Source organism: Pogoniulus pusillus, chromosome 6 (assembly GCF_015220805.1).
Source record: "Pogoniulus pusillus isolate bPogPus1 chromosome 6, bPogPus1.pri, whole genome shotgun sequence".
Classification (NCBI taxonomy): Eukaryota; Metazoa; Chordata; class Aves; order Piciformes; family Lybiidae; genus Pogoniulus; species Pogoniulus pusillus.
Genome location: NC_087269.1, coordinates 6,080,211 through 6,100,555, shown reverse-complemented (window position 1 = coordinate 6,100,555; position 20,345 = coordinate 6,080,211). Strand labels below are relative to the sequence as shown.

The 20,345-nt window shown below is 44.2% G+C and overlaps 1 protein-coding gene across 6 annotated transcripts in view; it reads right to left on the bottom strand.

The window, feature by feature from the left end:
* SHTN1 (shootin 1) overlaps positions 1-20,345 on the bottom strand; it is a 99,855-nt gene that overhangs the window by 65,853 nt on the left and 13,657 nt on the right. For 2 of the 6 annotated variants that reach the window (XM_064144296.1, XM_064144300.1), the window contains exon 1: positions 9,579-10,084. In XM_064144296.1, the coding sequence (XP_064000366.1) occupies positions 9,579-9,636 (58 nt within the window). In that variant the 5' untranslated portion in view covers positions 9,637-10,084. Of the gene's footprint in view, positions 1-9,578; positions 10,085-10,665; positions 10,797-13,098; positions 13,264-18,862; positions 18,947-20,345 lie in introns of those variants that run through there. The other 4 variants (XM_064144297.1, XM_064144298.1, XM_064144301.1 and 1 more) reach the window with 4 other exon arrangements.

The following is a 20,345-nucleotide window of genomic DNA, read 5'->3' as shown; positions in this document are numbered from 1 at the left end:
TTGACCGAGTTCAAAAATTACAATGTGAATGTACTGGCTTGCAGTCACCATTTTAAACCCACACTGGCTCAGGTTACAGATCAATGTTAGAAAGCATGGTTAAAGCAATACTGTCACACATAAGCACCCCCAGAGTATTTACTTTGTTTATTTATTAACATCTTCTTCCAACAGGAGTCACAGAATCACAGAAATATCCAACTTGGAAAAGCCCCTCAGGATCACCAAGTCCAACCTATAACCCTACTCTTCAAGATTCACCTTAAACCATATCCCTAAGCACCCCATCCAAACTACCCTTAAACACATCCAAGGTCAGTGACTCAACCACCTCCCTGGGCAGCTCACTCCAGTGCCTGACCACTCTCTCCATAAGAACATTTTTCCTAATATCTAATGCCCTACTAGACTTTTTTTCCCCATTAAACTCCACAGCAGAGACACATGAAGATTGAATGATTCACCTAAGATCACATAAGAACTCAGCTGTCGAGATCAGCAGAGAAGGGATCAGAATCATCCAGGCCAGAAAGGACCTCCAAGATCAAGTCCGCTCCACCAAGTCTGTCATTACACCATGTCCCCAAGCACCAGATCTATATGTGGCTTTTAAACATATTCAGGGATGGCAATTCAACCATCTCCCCAAGCAGTCCAACCCAGTGCTTGACAACCCTTTCCATGAAAAAGTTTTTCCTACTGTCCAGTCTAAACCTCCCTGGTCCTGCTGGCCACGCTCTTTCCCATATGTGTCAGGATGCCGTCGGCCCTCTTGGCCACCTGGGTACACTGCTGACTCATATTCATCATCCTATCAGCCTCCACCTGGAGTTCCATTGTTTCAAGCCAGTAAATAATATCCAGAAGCAATAAGTGATTAGCCATCAATTACACTTTAGTTTACTGTGTATTTTTAGATGCCCTTCTTAACCCCTAGGGACATGCCACTGCTGCCACTTCCCAATTCTACTGCTCTTCCAGCATGTCCCATGCGGACTGCTTGGCCTTTAAGACCATAGAAATTTTACTGTCACTGGAAAGAAGTTGGATACATCTCTGATCATTAGAGAAACAAACCCTGCTATAAAGGAACACTGTTCAGTCTTTGAGATGCATATTGCAATAATAAAATGAGGTATCACCATGCATCTTATTCCAGTCCCTCAGCATCTTCCCAGAGTTTTCTTGTACCTAAGAGATCTACCTTAGCGTATAGGTTTTATTTCAAGCCAACTTCATTAAAACTGGTTATAGAGTATGAATACAGAGGTTTTCAGATGACAACAGTAGCAATATTGGAGTTTCATCTTAACATATCTTACCATGTATCAGAATGCATGGGCATGCACAGCTTGGCAGATTAGCCATCAGAAAATCTACTAGCCCCTTCTAGCTTTAGAGCTTTCCAAATAAGAAGCTCTCACAAATAGCGTCACTTTACACTGTTGTGACATCCCTCATTTCCCCTCTTCCCAGTGTTTCAAAATTTGTTGAAATAAAACTAACGTCATTCACTCCTGAAAGCCAGGTCCATGGCATCACTGTTCTGCTTGCCCTTGACAGGGTTACTGCTTGCAGCAGTAGCTCAGAAGTACTTCAGATGTACTCAAGTTATCCTAATACCTTTTTTTATCCATGATCATTTCAGAGATGCAGGTCACAGAGTTACTAGCTCCTGAGCTAGTAACTCAAAACACAGAACTGTGTTCCTTGTGTGCTCTAACCAGCACTGGGGAAATGGCAAGATCTTGCTGACTGTATTAGCCATAAGCCATAACCTCAGCTCTGCTGTGAACAACAAGCATTGCAAAATTTTCCAGGGCTCTCAAAGAAAGTTAAATAAAACCACTGAAAGTCACAAGCCACATGCATACTCACAGGAAATCTGCTAATTTAAACAGCTGGGCAAAGTGCTTAGCTCTGCTCCTCCAAGTAAAGATGTATAGCTAAAGAGCAAAACAAATAAAACCAGGTTTCTTCAAAATCACAGGAGCACAGGATGTTACGGGTTGGAAGGGATCTTCATAGATCGAGTCCAACTCCCCTGCCACAGCAGGACCACAATCTAGAGCAGGTCACAAAGGAACAGATCCAGATGGGTCTTGAAAGTCTTCAAAGAAAGACTCCATAACCTCTCTGGGAAGCCTCACAGTAAAGAAGTTCCTGCTCACATTCAGGTGGAACTTCTTGTGCTGTACTTCCCCTTGTCTTATCACAAGGCGCACCTGAGTTTGTCCCCTTCCTCTTGATCCCCAGCTTTGAGATATTTATACACATTCATTAGATCTCCTCTAAGTCTTCCCTTCACTGGACCAAAAAGCCCCAGGTCCCTCAGCCTCTCTTAGGGCAGTGCTCCAGCTCCTTAATCATCTTTGTAGCTCTCCATTGGTCTCTTTCAAGTAGATCTCTGTCCCTCCCAAACTGGAAGCCTGAACCTGAAGGCAACACTCCAGGTGAGGTCTCATCACAGCAAAGTAGAGGAGAAGGAGACCTCCCCCCTCAGTCTGCTGGCCACATTTCTCTTAATGAACCCCAGGATCCCCTTGGCCTTCTTGGCCATCAGGGCACATTGCTGTCCCATGGATAGCTTCTTGTCCACCAGCACTTCCAGATCCTCGTCCACATGGCTGCTCTCCAGCAGACCACCTCTCAACTTGTGCAATTTAATAGTCCTTCCCTGCAGCCCCACACGAGTAAAACCAAGTCTTCCACCTACACCTTTACTTTGCTCCCAGTTCTCCCTCACTAGCCCTACCCACAACCTGTACTCAAAAAGCAGAAAACAAGAGGAGGAAGATCAACAGGCGACAAAAAAAACCCCACACTGATGCAGTTGCTCGAAGCAAGAGCGCCTCAAGTTAAACAATTTTTCTTACACAGGATGGCAAAAGCTGTGCGTCTTGATCACTGTCTCACTTCTAAGCCACTTAGTCCCCTGTTCCCTTTAAGAGAACAAGAGTTTTCTAGAACCCATATGCAAGAAAAACACCACCAACCTGTGTCAACAGATACAATTTGCACTTCTTTGTACCTGAAAACCAGTGATGTTTGCTCACCTTCAAGGCAAACTCATACTGGCTATTCAATACTTTACAAATGACTGGGAAAGATACAGATTTGCCCCACCCTTGACACCTGCTCTATGAAGAAAGAACTCTGAATCATCAGCCCCTAAGGTGTGGATACAAGAAGTTATCAAAAATTGAGGACACTTACACAAGACTCCAGCAATTCCCAGCGTGGGCTCACCTGTGAGACTGAGAATTAAACTGCACGCAGGGTTAGACTGGCTCTTTGGAAGAGGTTCTTCAGTATGAGCGTGGTAATACTCTGGAACAGGCTGCCCAGGGAGGTCGTGGATGCCTCCTCCCTGGGGGTGTTCAAGGTCAGGTTGGATGAAGCCTTGAGCAGCCAAGTCTAGCTGAGAGGTGTCCCTGCCCATGGCAAGGAGGTTGGAGTAGATGACCTCTGGAATCCTTTCTAACTTGAGCCACACTACGTTCAGGATAGCCCCTTCCTTTTTCATCACAGATGGTAATCCATGGCATGCTCATCATGGAATGCAAACACAGATGGATCAGCTACTCCATGATGCATTCACACAGTGCCTTTTTACCATGCCCACCCCTTGACTGTTGCTGCAAAACTACTGACCACTGCTAATGCACAGTAAGAATCTGACACCTTACAATAAGCTTGCTCTTCATTGGGTAGCAGCCTTGACACGATGCTCTCACAATTGAAGGGTTTGGGTGTGGATTTACTAAACACTAAATCTAGTGAAGAAATTGCTGATTTTGTCAGCCCTGGAAACAGAAATAATACTTTTTAAAAAATTACTACACCCACTCTCATGCTGTGTATCAGATTCTCTGCAAAGGCCAAAGATTTTTTTTCTTTTTCTCAACAGTGTGGGGGATTATTGGGAAGTTTTTACATGGAATTTTTCAAGTGACTTATGCACAAACAAGTTCTGAGGTCACCTAAAAAAAATTGAAGAGCACACAATTTTAACTGAAGCAGTAATTGGCATAAGGTGGCAATTATCTGTGTTTTAAAACTACCCTAGAATAATTAATACCAACAGCACTAGGTAACACTTGACATTCAAAATGCCACAAAGCCTTAAAACCCTCTTCAGAACATTAAGAGATATCATCATCCCTGGAGGTGTTTAAGGCCAGGCTGGATGAGGCTCTAGACAGCCTGATTTAGCGTGAGGTGTCCCTGCCCATAGCCAGGAAGGTTGGAACTAGATGATCCCTATGGTCCCTTCCAACCCTGACTGATTCTATGATCATTAACACTCATTTATAGATCAACAAGCAATAAATCCTGATGTATGAGGACTTGTTCAAACCTAATCTGAGAGATAGGACTATTTTTGATCCTTAATTTATAAAGGTGCTCATGACACCAGCACCTGAGCACCTCGGAACTTCTTACATCTCACCTTGATTCATTCAGATTATGCTATAAATAATTTACTCTGTAATAATCTCTTTGCAATCAGTCAGTGAAGAATGAAACAAACAAGTGAAGATGTTTTGCCACTAAAATTCCAGAGCTATACATCATGTATTCAAAGTAGCAGTACTGTCGCTTATCAACAGGACATGGTTTAGTAGTCATGGTAGTGCTGGGTTGACAATTGGAGGTCTTTTCCAACCTTAATGACTGTATCTACTGACAGTAAAATGCCTATGCAGTAGGTATTAGCCTCCAGTGAATACTGAAAAACTGTAACAAATACATATCAGAGACCTCTTGAGATATTGTCCCTGCCCAATGCTAACTTAAATTTATCCTTAACAGGATTATTTCTGATGCACAGCAGTATTACAGAAACAATTTGTCAGGACCCAAAACACATCTCTTTGCTTCAAGACACCTTTGTGCAGCCCAAGAGCAATGCTACAACTTAATTTTAAGACTAAGGGAAAAAAAAAGTCTGGAAAAAGGTGAAATGAACAAAATATTCTGGGCTACCCAAGATATACTGCCAGTTCACCCTGCTCTTACTGTAAAAAAAATCAAGCCACAAAATAGCCAACATGAGTGAACACAGCATGTTCATTCATAATGTGACCTTCCTCATTCACCAGCTACTCTCTCCTCAGCTCAGCTGGCTAGAAGAGACTGTCCTATCAACACTTACTAATGCACTTTATCTGCATTAAATTAAGCTGGTAACTTCATAAACAGAAGCTCCTTTAATGATTCATTAGTCTTCTGATTTTTTCAGTTGTAAAACTGTGTCTCCCAAACCCAGACTTGCCACAGAAAATATGCATTAACTGAAGTAAAATCTTCATATATTAGATGCTTACTATGGCTAAAAAGTACTTACTAGTAAAACAAGGTCATATATAATGTGTCTAATTCAAAAGGAACAACAGAAAAGACACCTTCGTTTACACTGAGTGAAGTAGTGAGGCTTTTCCTATTTTTCTTACTAAAAAGAGCAAGATAAAACCTTTATAAGTGATGAAGACTATACAAGCAATATAAACACATTCAGTAGGTAAGTACTTAGGAGCAGTTGTTAACCATTGCAATTTATTTAGCAAAGTGACCAGAAATATGACTGTTAGCAGTGGCAGCTGAAGTGTAATTTCACCTAGCTTGTAACTCCAGACGTTCTAGATGCTGACTCCTGTTTTCAACTGAACAAAGTGGAAGGTTACTCTGCCTTTAAGGGCAAACTGCCAGCAGCACAAATAAAACCAAACAAGGAAATCTTCCAGGCAGGTAACCAACCATTGCCATGATGCAGCTGTTGGCTTGCTACCATTCCTCAGGTTCTACAACCAACCACTAATAACAGAAGGTTTTGTCCACTTGCTGCAGTTTAATTTCAATGTTAAGTCTTGCCTATAAGAATTATAAGGACTAACTGAACCTAAATGTGCACTGCTAGAAATACCTGTTAGAGTATAGTTAGATAACACAAATATTCATGGCAGACCTGCTTTATCTAACCAAGCCATCCCTGGATTAAAACATTTGAAGTCTTAAATATCATCAACACAGAGATCACATTTCTTCATGATGCTCAACTTCAACTTGGTAATGGAACACACTGAAGAATGATCAGTATCAGATATCTGAGTCTAACACATTGGACTTGGAAAATTCAGCAGGAGTGAAAGATAAGCATATATTGCACACAGATAACTTCACTGTCCTTGTCTCTGTTCAGAGCCCTGCCAAATGACCAAGTGAATTTGCCCAGACATGAGTCAGTGCAACAGCTGCCACTGAGAATTGAGCAGACAGCCACAAAAAACCTGCCTCAGGTTCAATCTGCTGACGTTGTTCAGTAAAAGTATGAGCAGCAGTTAAAATGTGACAGCAATCAGTCACATATCACACAGACTGCTATTTGACTTCCCCTCTACCTCTCCCATCACTTCTTGGTTAGTTACCTGGTGTCAGGCAAGCTTCTCAAGACTAGAAAAGCACATTGTGAAAAAGCAGCCAAACAAGCACTACTGAATGTTTTCTGAGATCTCTTCAAATAAAAACATGGGTTTTTTTTCAGAAATCTTATTACTAACCACAACATTACAGTGATCTGAAGTCAAAAGCCACCTTGAGTGTAATGAAGACAGGACTCCTGTATGTACACACATTATTCCAAACATTCAGACAGCAGGCTCTTCCATCAACTGCATTTACTTCCAAAGTTAACACTCTTTATATATATCTGCAAGCAGTAAGATTTTTTCCTCTTTCCAGGCTGCTTCTATTTAACAAAGCATCCTAAAATTGATGAGGAGAGTTGTTAGTATCTCAACTAGCCTTACAGTCAATGAGATTGCAGAGCACACTACAGATTCAAACTTATAGTATGTAAAGAGGAAACAAATTTACTTCCTTACAGGAACAACATTTAGGTCATTATTATTAGGATAACTTTATGCATCTCACTACTTTTTCCATCACTTGGACTCTCTGTCTTGTCACTTAATTGAGCTACACTGTGCTACCACAAATTTGCATTGTTTCAGATGCAAAACAGTGTATCAGGGAGTATTTTCAGAACTTTTCCACTGGGTAGCTTTTCACCCATAAAAAAGTCTTCTTGCCAGTCATACAAAGAAAAAAACCTCTATTACTAAGTTATTGTGGGGACAAGTATTAGTATGTTATTGTAGGAACAAATGTCCATCAAGAACGATGGGATAGCAACTGCTCAGTACAGCTTTTATTTCAACAAATAAGTGAATGTGGGACACTTAGTCCTCAAATTACAGTAAATTTCCCTTGAACTAATTCCTGCAGTCCTGTAACTTTCAAACACCAGAAGTCCTAGTCTTATCAGTTTCAAGAGGCTAGGAACTGTCTAAAGAATATCCTAAGTCTGTCCTTTTCTTACAACTGGTCACTAACGCTTTAGCAACTGTCCTTTTGGTACCAACAATTCCTCCAGAGCAAACAGTCCTGGAGAGAAAAAAAATCTGTCAGAAAACCCCACATTTTAGCCTCATTTTGTGGTCTTGTGTCATCGATATATACATCTATAAGATTATAATGAATTTTACAGCAAATTAAATCCCTGTAAGTCAGAATCTATTCAGCGTAGCTGGTAATCATGAATTTACAATGTTGAGTGTACAGAAACAATAACAACAAAAAAAATCATAGAATCAACCAGGTTGGAAGAGACCTCCAAGATCATCCAGTCCAACCTAGCACCCAGCCCTAGCCACTCAACTAGACCATGGCACTAAACGCCCCATCCAGTCTTTTCTTGAAGACCTCCAGGGACGGTGCCTTCACCACCTCCCTGGGCAGCCCATTCCAATGCCAATCACTCTCTCTGGGAAGAACTTCCTCCTAACATCCAGCCCATAGCTACCCCAATACAACTTGAGACTGTGTCCCCTTGTTCTGTTGCTGGTTGCCCAGGAGAAGAGACCAACACCCACCTGGCTACAACCTCCCTTCAGGTAGTTGTAGACAGCAATGAGGTCACCCCTGAGCCTCCTCTTCTCTAGGCTAAACAACCCCAGCTCCCTCAGCCTCTCCTCATAGGGTTTGTGTTCCATATCCTTCACCAGCTTTGTTGCCCTTCTCTGGCCATGTTCCAGCACCTCAACATCTCTCTTGAACTGAGGGGCCCAGAACTGGACACAGTACTCAAGGTGTGGAAAAGGTCATAAATAGCTCATAAACATCCAGCTGAAGTTTGGTGAAGAAAAGCAATGGTGACTGAGTGCATTTACGGTCAGCAAGACAGAAAGCTGGGCGCTGATCACAACCATGTTAATTTCATGCTTTTACCCAACTTCGTTCAATAGGTCCTTTCTGAACGGCTCCTCCCAGGCTGGGAGAATGCAAGTGTGGAAACTCTCAGCTGTGACTGACAGCATCGTTACTCTGCAACTACTGCCTGAAGCTGTGAAGCAGCTGGCACACCAGTCACCTGATGCTTGCTCACAAGCAGATGTCCACAATTCAAAGGCCCAGTAATGATGGTTTACTTGAAATATTGTCTACCTACTTAAACCACGGTAAAAACTCTGCGGGATTTACCTGGCTAGGAGATGGGCTGACCAAAGAAGTTAAAAAATGGGCTGCCTTTTGAGCATCTAAACTCTTTTCCTTTCCCTTCTTGCAAAAGATGAAATATTACGATCATTTAGTTTCTGAGCCAAACTACACATTGAGGCAGCTGAACACCTACAAAGCTGAAGTACTGAACTTTTCTTAACGAAAGCACTAAGAGTGACTCAAAGAGGGAGCCAAACCAGCACAGGTCAAGCACTTTCATTTACGTCGGCAATACAAAGGCTCTGCAGGAACTTACGGCGTATCAGGGTGAGCCCAAAGTTATGAACGGGAAGTTTGCACAGATGGGGAGGGGGGCAGAGAGCTTCTGAAGGGTTGGAGTAGTATCGGATCCTGAACGCCGGGCAGGAGACGGGACAGAATGCCAGGTTAGGCGCAAAGCTACTCCACGTGGATCTCAGCTCCACACAGGCAGCGAGACAGATGGACTTTCACCCCCTGGGGCCAGTCAGACATTCCGATTTACTAGGCTCGTCGCCAGTCCTGAACCCTGCCGGCTAAACCCAGTGTCGGGCAGGAAAGTCCAGGCTGACAGCAGCGACAAGCCATGTGCTACACGTAACCTCAGCCTCCTGTCCTCACCCCAGCCCACCATCGGCCACCACGACGCCTGCGCTCACCCTCTCACCTGCGGCTAGGTGAGGTTGCTGGAATGACACCAGCAAGGGAAACAGACAAAACGTGTCGCTACCGCCGTTTATATTATTAAACCTTTTATTTTCTTTTTTTTTTCTCTCCTCTCTGCATGGGCAGAGAAAGGGCCCTGTGAACGAGCGCGGAGCTACTCACCGGGGCCGTGGACGCCCAGGCCGCAACAGACCCCCTCCTACCGCAGGCCGCGCCTGCCTTGCCGCGCCCCGTCCCCCTGCGGCGCTGGGCGCGGAGCCCTGGCCTCACGCCGCCCCGCGGCCGCGCTCCCGTCAGCCTCGCCCGGGCCCGCAGCGGCAGTGGCAGAGGGGGAGCCGCTCCCTTCAGCCGCCTCCGGCACCGCCCGCCCCTACCTTGGTCCTTCAGGCTGGCGAGAAGCTCCAGCTGCTTCTCCTCGTCGGAGCTGTTCATCCTGCCTTTCCACCGCCGGCCAGCGGCTGCCCCGCTCAGCTCGGCCGCGCCTCGTCTCACCTAGTGCAGCTTCACCTGGCAGCGGGCGGCGGCCGGAGCCCCGGGGCGCGGCGGGCGCGGCGAACGGCCCGGCCCGCTCTGCACATGCCCAGACTCCCGCGGCGCCCCAGTGAGCATGTGCGAGGGTGCGGGCACAGCGGCACCTCAGCCCGCGGGCTGGCGCCGGGTGCCAGCCGCGCACACCGCCCACCTACGCGCGGGCTCGGGGCTTCTGCCCCCACCCCATGTCTGCTCCGGGCGGCGCCTCAGTGGGCTGTTTTAGTTGTTAACGAAAGGGTAGCAGGAATAAAATCCACCTCCGAGCCACCGGTCAGAGGAGGTGCGTGCCCTCACAACCTCCCTGGCACGGTCAGTGTGCCAGCTGCCCCGATGCAGGCACGGGCAGGCCGCGAACGCCCGTCTTTCCAGACACTGGGCATGGGTCTCCCATGGGGTCCCCGGCCAGCCGGGGGAAGCTGTCCCGCAGCACGGCTGCTGGCACATGCAATTTTAATCAGCTCATTTGCACAGTTTACATAGGGCAGCTTTCCACTTAAGATCTCTGCACTGCCCGGAGGAGTGGTGGGAAGGCACAAAACTGCTATTGAGTACTGTGATACGCAGAAAGATTTAAAGGGTTTTCAAAGAATTGAATGGTTTCATGACTGCTTCTAACGATCCAAGGGAAACAACTGCCACTTCCAGGGTCCCCCTCTTAAATCATAACTTTGGACCAACATGAGGGCAAAAAGCTTTGCCAGGGACCTTGCTGCATTCATCTGAGAAGAGTGAAGTTCTCTCTGATGATCCCTGTGTGAAAAATGAGGGGATCTAGTGATGAACACTGTATTAAAATGGTTACCTTAAAATGGCTTAAAATTATTTTACAACCTAAGCTGTTCTATGTTTCTAAGGCTGACAGAGCACTGCAGGGCAAGGTTCTGCTCCTTTTTGCTGAGCTTCAGTAGCAATCAGCCAAGTGGCACCTACCTTCAGATTTCCATGGGCTGTGGTACATTTCATACACCTCTCTCCTTCCTTCTTTGGCATACACGCACGGTTCATCATGGCAGGCAGGTCAGAAAACACAACACTGCTAGATGTGGCAACATTAGAAACATCTGGGAAGGTAAGGAAAAAGACCTCAACTGCAAAGAGTAGCTCCTTCATCTAAGACTGCATCCTCTTTGTCTGCTCATTTTGACCTAGTAAGCCTTTAAAAGACACAAAGACTTCACATTGATGCTTTTCAGCATTATCTATCCTAGAAGCAGTTAATAACACATGTAGCATCCTAGAAAGAGACAGGAGATCCATGTGAGCTATACTGATGTTTTGTGAGCATGGTAAGCTCATGCAAGGCAAAGGAGGCCGAGCAGGGCAGTTTGTGAGCTAGAGACCTTATTTTGAACTAGTCAGCACAAAGCACATTTAACTGTACCAAACGCAAAGCTATACATTCAGACTCCTAGCGATGAAGTCATATGCAAAGAATGGAAAACTCTCTTGGAAAATGAAGGCTCTGTAGAAGAAGTGGGAGGCAAAGTGTGAGTAATTACGTTCGTGCTGCCAGTAAGATAACGCAACAAGAGAATGGGCTGTACCCTGACAGCAGGGAAGAAATTTCTTCTGTGGCATTACAAGACCAAAATAAAGCTACTGTATCCAGTTCCAAAGATGGCACTGAGACATTCCCAGAGAAAGCACAAGAGAAGAAAAATGACCTAAGTCTTGATGAGAGTGCTTTGCAATGAGACCTCGAACCCTTGATGTCTTTTTAACTGAGTGAAAAAGAAACAAAACTTATTATGTTAATTTCACAGGAGAAAATCCTTGATACTTGAGGGCTTTTCAGCATACTGGATGAGAGTCAACTAGAATCTGTGTGTGTAACCTGAAGCTGAACATTAACGCTACAAATAAAGTCACACATCAATAAATGTCTCTATTTGAAGGCATTCAGAAGTCCTGTTGAGGTCCCTAGAGTTCTGGGCTGACCTCAGTTTTGAATAGCTCTCACTTTAAGTCAGAACCTTTTTGCCAGTGTTTTCCTTAGTGTCCTTTCTTGGACTGCCTGTTGGCTTCCCTTCAGCCACAAGTCTCGTTCCAAGCCTGTTTTCCCATTACTGGCATCACTCCCTTTCATTTCCAAACCAGTGTCTTTCACGCAGTGCAATGGCAGGATTTGCAAAAGAGCCATTGTAGGGTTGCTCATCCCAGCACCGTGCCAAAACACCGGACATCTTCATATTGCAACAATGTTCTGTCTGTTGTACACAGCCAGAACAGAGCATAAAATCTCTTTGATATCAGCAGGGACAGTGAGCCACTTCTTCCACTATTTTATTTATTTATTCAAATTAAGATTTTGTGGCTCTGTCGGACTTCCTTTCCATCATTTCTGTACTGCAGTTTCATCATTGTTCTTATTGCTATTGTTCACTTAGACCTGCATCAAATGACAATACCTTGAAGAGTAAGCATTTAGAACAAGAGGGTCCTTGTTGTACACCCTTATGTCACAATAGTAGGATGAGTGTCACTGCAACATTAGCCCTCAAAGATATTAATCATTAATCCAGTGCTGCTTTTCTTTTTCTAAGCAGACCACAGAGAAATTAACTGCATTACCAAATTTGCCAATGAATCCCCCTGTGCTCTAAGGGTTTAACATGGCCAGAAATACTTCCCTAGATTATGGATTCAGTTTGTTGTTGTCTACACTATGATTCCATAAGCGATGCTGTTAACCTTTAAGATCATAAAAGGTCTGAGCAGGTGATAGAAGCATCTCATGTGAGATTTCACAATGTCTAAACAGGGACTGGGTAACAATTGTTTGTCAAAGAAAAGCAGCATTATACTTGGGATATACATCACCAGTTTCTAGTGACAGCATTTCAAGAATGCCATTTCTCCTTTATTAAATGGTAAAGCTAAGACTACAGGTCTGAAAATGTGTCAGATACATCATCAGTAGTAGCAGCGTTGGGAAAAAGCAAAATCAAGGGTTGAGTCAGTCCTTACTGGACATGACATATCCTATTGGTAATTAAAATTCAGATGGATTCACCATATCAGTGGGTTCTGTTTATATGTGCCTGTTCTTCCAAGACCAGGAGTAGCTTTGTCACAGACTCTGTAAGGTTCTGAGAATCAAGTATCACACCTAGTAGGAAACAGAAGACAGACATGATAGAGAAAGCTAGAAGCACTGTAGGAAGTGGGACTGGGATTCAGCTGTTGCCTGAAAGGAGCAGTGATTTAAATGGAGATATTCTACTCAATGCTCTGTTATGCTACTCAGAAACAGTGGTAATGAAATATATCAGTAAAATAATGACACAATTTCTGGAAGTTTGAATAAATTAATATGTGGCTACAAAAAAAAAAGGGGGGGGGATGAATCTAGATCATAAGTACCTTAGACACAGTAGTTTCTTCCTGCTGCGCTTGGCTCTGATGAGACATCAAATAGAACAGCATGCCAGCTCCTGCTGCCACACTTCACAGAGGAACACAGACCCGTCTGGGAGAGCCTGCAGGGAGCCTGTAACAAGAGCCATCACCTCTGAATGTAACCTGGGCCTGTGAGAAGAAAAAAAAAAGTGTTTGCAGAGATCTTTTCCTGTAGGGAAATCCCAAGGTAAGAATAACAAAGGTCTAGATACCAGTTAAGGACTATCACAAAGTTGTGGAGAATTAGTGCAACATTTAAGGGGTGAGTTGGGTTAGGGATTATTAAAGGTTTCATTAGTGGAGGCTCTAGGACACACTGCAAAGAAAGGAGGTCAAATCTTCAGAAGTTTCTAGCAGACCTAGGTGACCTGTGAGGTTCTGCCTTTTCTGTGTGGGTGACACAACTGAGAGCAACTGTACCACTGCTGCTTCTATCTGCCTCCAGTTCCCATCATTCACACCAAGACCAGCTTCATGAGAGGTCTCCCCTACCGTCTTTCCAACTCTTTGTGGACAATTTCATATCTCCAGGTAGATATACATATTCCCAGGGACTCTAAGAAGGATGGGAGAGAAAATTAGATCTGAGTGATGATTCCTGCTCAATCTCTCAACAGAGCAATAAAAACCAGGTACATGGAAGGGTTTGTAAAGCCTGGTATTTTGAGGAATGATTTGGCCTTCCTCTGTTTCTGCTCCTACCCTCTGTTGTTCACAGATTATTAGATTTATAAGCTTTACTGGAAGTACCACTCTGACACATTTGTTCAAAGCTCTTTGTTGTTGTTGTTCACTTTGCAACAGGACAAATGTATTCATTGCATCTCGTGTTCCTGAGCCCTGGACCCATGGCAATGGGGTACAGCCACAGCTCCACAGTTCCCAGACTGAATGGACAAAGGCACCAATAAATCAGTAGCAGAGGGTAGAAGTTCCAGGTGTCACCTTTGAAACAAGATGTATCTGTAGCTGCTGTCCTTCCATTTTCCTCTCGATCTCTGTGCACTACCTCTCACCTACTGGCAGCTGCTCATGCAGTGCAGCTTGGCCACGCTGAACTCTCATGGTTACCACTTCCACGGAATTTCCAGGAGAGTCAGTGCCAAGATGCCAGCGAAAGAGCAGGTGATAAGCCAGATAGTCTCAAACTCTTGCAAACAAACTAGTCACAAGACCGACCCTGCCCCTTCTGATCCAAGAACAAAGCAGGGTTTATGTTTATATCCAGAGAGAATAGGAGGGGCAGTGCCAAAGAGCTCAGTACTACTGAAACAATGACATCATTTCCAAAGAAGCAATTTCTTTTCTGCCCAATCTTTCCTAATCACAAGATAGTTTGGGTCTTCCACTGCTCATATTTTTTTCCTGACACTATTGGATTTTGGTAATTTTCAGAAGGCATTTGCTCATATTTTGGCATTTTGCCAAGTGTTCATGTTGCTAGTAGCAACTTTTTCCCAACTTGCACCTATCAATGATGTATTTTATATATATACACATGTCTATATCTTTTCTCTAGGGCTGCCTCTCATCTGTTTAAGTGCAGACAAACAATGCAAATACTTGTTTCCTTGTTAAGGCTTCTGTTGCTTATTAAAATTTACAGAGGTTTCTGGTATCCTCACAAACATAATAAAGATGAACAAAAGCTAAAGGGCAAAATAAGCATTCAAAATTTGCCTAAGATCAATATTCATTATTAAAATGGCTTCAGTCTTGTGAGAGATCTTTATATATCACATCTGTCTACATCAAAACATAACCATCTGGAGAGTCTCTCTTATGAGGAGAAACTGAGACCTGGGGCTGTTAAATCTGGAGAAGTGAAGGCTGAGAGGGGAACTTTATCAGTGCCTGCAAATATCTGGAAGGTGGCTGTCAGGAGGATGGAGGCAGTCCCTTTTTAGTGATACCCACTGATAGGATGAATGGCAATGTAAACTCAGTCAGGGAAAATTCCATCTCAGCATGAGAAGAATACCTTTTTAACTGTGAAGGTGAAGGAGCACTGGAACAGACTGCCCAGATAGGTTGTTGAGCCTCCTCCAGAGATCTTCAAAACCCACCTGGATGCTTTCCTGTGTGACTTGCTCTAAATGGTCCTGCTTTGCAGGGAGGTTGGACTCAGTGATCTCTGGAGGTCACTCCCAACCCCTAGCATGCTATGATTCTGTGGTACTAGCAGTCAAATAACCAGTGCACATGATGGAAAAATAACTTCCATAGCTTTAAAGAGCTATTAGCAGCTAAAATTTAAAAGGCATTACTCTTTTCTCTGTATTCTCTGCTCAGGAGATATTCCCTTATAATACCTACAGGAATAGATGCTGAGGTGGTAAGATATTCACAGCAGAGAGCATGAAGGGAACCATGCAGCTGAGGCTGTATCCAACAGTAAGAAAAACAAGTAACAAAGAACCCAGAGCTGCAATGAGTAGGAATCTGGCTGGCATTCTCAATTTCACAGTAGCCACCAACTGTATAAAGCAGGATAATTATATAGAAAATGAAAGATAAGAGCACTGGGAGGTTTAGCTTTCTTTGTATTCCCTTGGGATAGATCTCAGTGAGGTTCTGGGCACCTCTTGTTTTTAATAATGCAGGAAGCTGATGAAAATTAACAGTTCCCAACACGGTCTAGTGTAAGGTGTCTCTGCCCATGGCAGGGGAGTTGGAACTGGATGAACTCTGAGGTCTCTTCCAGCCTTGACAATTCTGTGTAACTCAGACTGTTGTACCTGTGCAGAATCTTACTAATAATTAGCTTACATGTAATTTTTGCAGAATTTTTTTCCTATGGTTAAGACTATGCTTTGTGCATGTTCTACTCTTGGATGGAACTTCAATGAATATGCACACAGATAGACTTTGAAAGGTGAAAACATCACAGAAAGACAAACTGAAGCAAAATATTAGTGAATATTCACATAACTCCCATATTCATAGAATCTAGGGTGAAGAGCTAGGAACTGAAACCAGCACGTGAATGAGTTCTTTTGGCCTGGAACCACAGTAGATCGTGAACATTATCTCTTCACTCTTACTAGAACATCATCCTTTCCCTCATAAATTAGCTGTTTAAAAAACACTGCACACAGTTGTACGTGCAGAAGTGAAGTGTGATACCTTAGCAAATAAGTACTGCAATCAGCAATTGGTTGTAGCTGTTATCTATGCTAGAATGTGCATACTCTTGTTCGTCATTTGGGTTAAAAGTTACTTGGACCTTTTAAAAAGACACAATCTTACCTCTCATATGTAAGTAAAACCTCATCATCTAACCTGATCTTGGAAGAGTTCAAGGCCAGGCTGGATGTAGCTTTGAGCCAGTAGAAGCTGTCCCTGCCCGTGAGAGAAGTGTTGAATCAAGATGATTTTTATGGTCCCTTCAAACACAAACCATTCTATGAGTCTATGAGTTCTAACACCAAATAGCAAAGGGAGCAGTGGACACTCTCTGACTTTTGCTTCTGAAGCAGTGACATCCATCAGTCCTTGCAAACCCTAAATTCACTCTTGAGGATTCAGCATCCTCCTGCTGATGAAAGCTGCCTTGAGGAAACAACTGGAGTCACTCTCAGGGCATGGCTACAGCCATATTCTTACCATTTTCAGAAGAGATGTATTTTGAGGGAGGGGAAGGGTGAAACAAGGAAGACTAAACTAGATAATCACAGCACATATAAACAACTATTAAGAAGCTCAAAAAGGAAAATGAAATGGCAATTGCTATTTGAGTATAATTAGCACGACGGATAAGACCTCAGCTCAGCTGCTGAGGTAATGTATATTTTTTCCATCAAACCAATCAGTGATGAATAATGACTAGCAAAAATATATCTGGGTTTACATTTACCCACTTTTTGTTTCTCTAAGATGACAGCTAACTAATCAACACACATTCAAACCAGAGAGTAAGTATGATTGCAAACAAAAAATCTCTGATAATACAGATCCATTTGAAAAACTCAAATGTTTGATTAGAGACACTGGCATGATCTTTGCTGGTTATGCCCATCTAGGATGACAAACATCTATCTGCACACAGAAAAAGGCACAAACTGAAGATTAAGTATTTAGTATGGCATTTTAAAATGCTCTCATTATAGCATAATTAGCAAACCTGAATATTAAATTTACAAGTAAATTTATTGCATCCAGTTCTGGAGCCCCTATTACAAGAGGGATATGGATGTGCTGGAAGGTGTCCAGAGAAGGGCCACAAGGATTATCAGAGGGCTGGAGCTGCTCTGCTATGAGGAGAGACTGAGGGATTTGGGGCTGTTCAGTCTGGAGAGAAGAAGGCTCTGAAGTGACCTTACTGTGACCTTTTGGGATCTTAAGGGGGTCTACAAGAAAGCTGAGGAGGGACTTTTGAGGATATCAAGTAGTGATAGGACTGGGGGGAATGGAACAAAGCCAGAAATGGGTAGGTTCAGACTGGATGTTAGAAAGAAGTTGTTCTTCACCATGAGGGTGGTGAGACTCTGGAACGAGTTGCCCAGGCAGGTAGTGGAAGCCCCATCCCTGGAGTTCATAGAATCATAAAATGGCTTAGATTGGAAGTGACCTCAAAGATCATCCAGTTCCAACTCCCTGCCATAGGCAGGGACACCTCCCACTAGAACAAGTTGCCCAAGGCCTCATCCAGCCTGGCCTTGAACACCTCCAGGGAGGGAGCAGCCACAACCTCCCTAGGCAACCTGTGCCAGTGTCTCACCACCCTCACTGGAAAGAACTTCTTCCTAACATCCAGTTTAAATCTCCCCTCTGCCAGTTTAAACCCACTACCCCTTGTCCCATCATTGTAAATAGTCCCTCCCCAGCCTTCCTGTAGGTCTCCCTCAGACACTGGAAGGCCACTATAATGTCTCCTTGAGGCTACCTCTTCTCCAGGCTGCAGAGCCCCAGCTCTCTCAGCCTGTCCTTATAGCAGAGCTGCTGCAGCTCTGTGATCATCTTCATGGCCTCCTCTGGACTCCCTCCAATGATTCATGTCCTCCTTCAGTTGGGGGCTCCAGAACTGTACACAGTACTCCAGACGGGGTTTGAGGGGCAGAATCCCCTCCCTTGCCCTGCTGGCCATGCTGCTCTTGCTGCAGCCCAGCACACAGTTGCTGTTTGGGCTGTGTGCACACTGCCAGTTCATGTTGAGCTTTTCATCACCCCAGACCCCCAGGTTCTTTTCCTCAGGGCTGCTCTCAGCCATTCACCACCCGGCCTGGAGTTATGCTTGAGTTTGCACTGACCCAGGTGCAGGACCTTACACTTGGCCTTGTTGAGTGTCATGAGTTTGGGCTGACCCCACCTCTCCAGCCCGTCCAGGTCCCTCTGGATGGATCCCTGCCCTCTAGCAGGTCGACTGTGTCACACAGCTTGGTGTCATGTGCAGACTTTCTGAGGATGCACTTGATTCCTCTGTCCATATCACTGACAACGATGTTAAACAGCAGTGGGCCCAGCACTGACCCCTGAAGGATGCCATTTGTCTCAGGTGTCCAGGTGGACATTGTGCTATTGTGTTTAGGGCCAGGCTGGAAGAGGCACTAGACAGCCTGATCTAGCGTGAGGTGTTCCTGCCCATGGCAGAGGGGTTGGAACTAGAAGATTCATCCTTGTGGTCCCTTCCAACCCTGACTGATTCTAAGTTTCTAAGTACCAAGTATAACTAGGGAAATTATATCTGCCCACCCTTCATAGCAGTACATCCTACTTTATGGATGCTCACCTCATATAATTTGGTTGACATAGGTGCTTCCTCTGTCTGCAAGCACAGACAGGTGGTGGGTTTCACCTGGTGAGATGTGAACACCTGCCAACACATGCAAGGACATATATTTGTAGTTAGCAAATAGCTCAGGAGTGACTCAGTACAAGTAAAATATGAGCTCTCTTTTTCTTCCAGCCTGGCAGGAATAAACATCATGCTCTTGGAAAACTAGAAACTGACTTGTTCTTGAGACCACTTTCCTGAGGTAAGGGACCTCCTTTCACCAGTATCACACTGGGCACACTCTGCTTGACCAGCTGTTGCAGTGGCTTATATATGCTCCTCTAAGGTTCTACTGTGGTTTATTCTGTAGGTCTTTGGATAAAGGGAAAACTTAGAGAAGATCTGATCAATGTGTACAAATATCTGAGGGGTGGGTTTCAAGTGGCTGGGGCCAATCTCTTTTCAGTGGTCAGCAGCAGTAAGACAAGGAGCAACAGCTACAAAGAGGAACAGAGGTGGTTTCACCTCAACATGAGGACAAACTTCTTTACAGTGAGGGTGACAGAGCCCTGGAACAGGCTGCCCAGAGAGATTGTGGAGTCTCCTTCTCTGGAGACTTTCCAAACCTACCTGGATGTGTTCCTGTGGGAACTACCCTAGGGGATACTGCTTTGGCAGAGAAGTTGGCCTTGATGATCTCTGGAGGTCCCTTCCAACCTCTAAAGTTCTGTGATTCTGTAAAGTGGGTGTCTTGTTTAATGCATCCTGTTCCTTCTAAAAAAACCTGCATTCCTGTGTTAGCTCAGAGTATCTGAGGGTTGTTTTGTCATGTTTGAGGAGATGAACAAGCCACTGACAACCCCACCACATCACTTCTTTAAAGCAGTTGTAATATGTCTCTTTGTTGTCAGTGTCACACCAGTGACCTGAGTCAATAAACCCACAAAGTCTGGAGTAGCTCTGCCAGTAACAGCTCTACAGCAAAAGAGCTCACAGTCTTCTTACAGTTCCCAAATTAATTTCCATGGTTTCAGATTTCCTTGGCAATCAGATTTTGGTGTGGACAGGTGTTTATCATGGGAGAAATGTTAAGTTTCCTTAAGGGCACAATGAAAGCTAACAAAGTGCCACTGAATGCAAAAAGTTACTCCTTGGTAAGGTTTTCCTGAAGCTCATAGAGCTGGGTTAGACCTTGTTCTTTGATAAACAACTAACATGGTGTCAAACTCAATAACAGCATCAGTTAGTTACAAACTTAGGTATGTTACTATGCAACAGTCAAGGTCTCTTGGTACTGCTCATAGGCATGTTAATAGACTATTCATTATGCATAGCTTTCAAATTCAATGCCACTCTTATTTTGCCTACATCTTTATTGTGCTGCTCTGTAAAGTTGTCTTCATAATTAATTTCTACAGGAAGGGCAATTCATTTCATTTATGTTAAGTAATTTTGCAGCTTATGAGGAATAACCCATTGCCCTGCTTTCTCAACACAC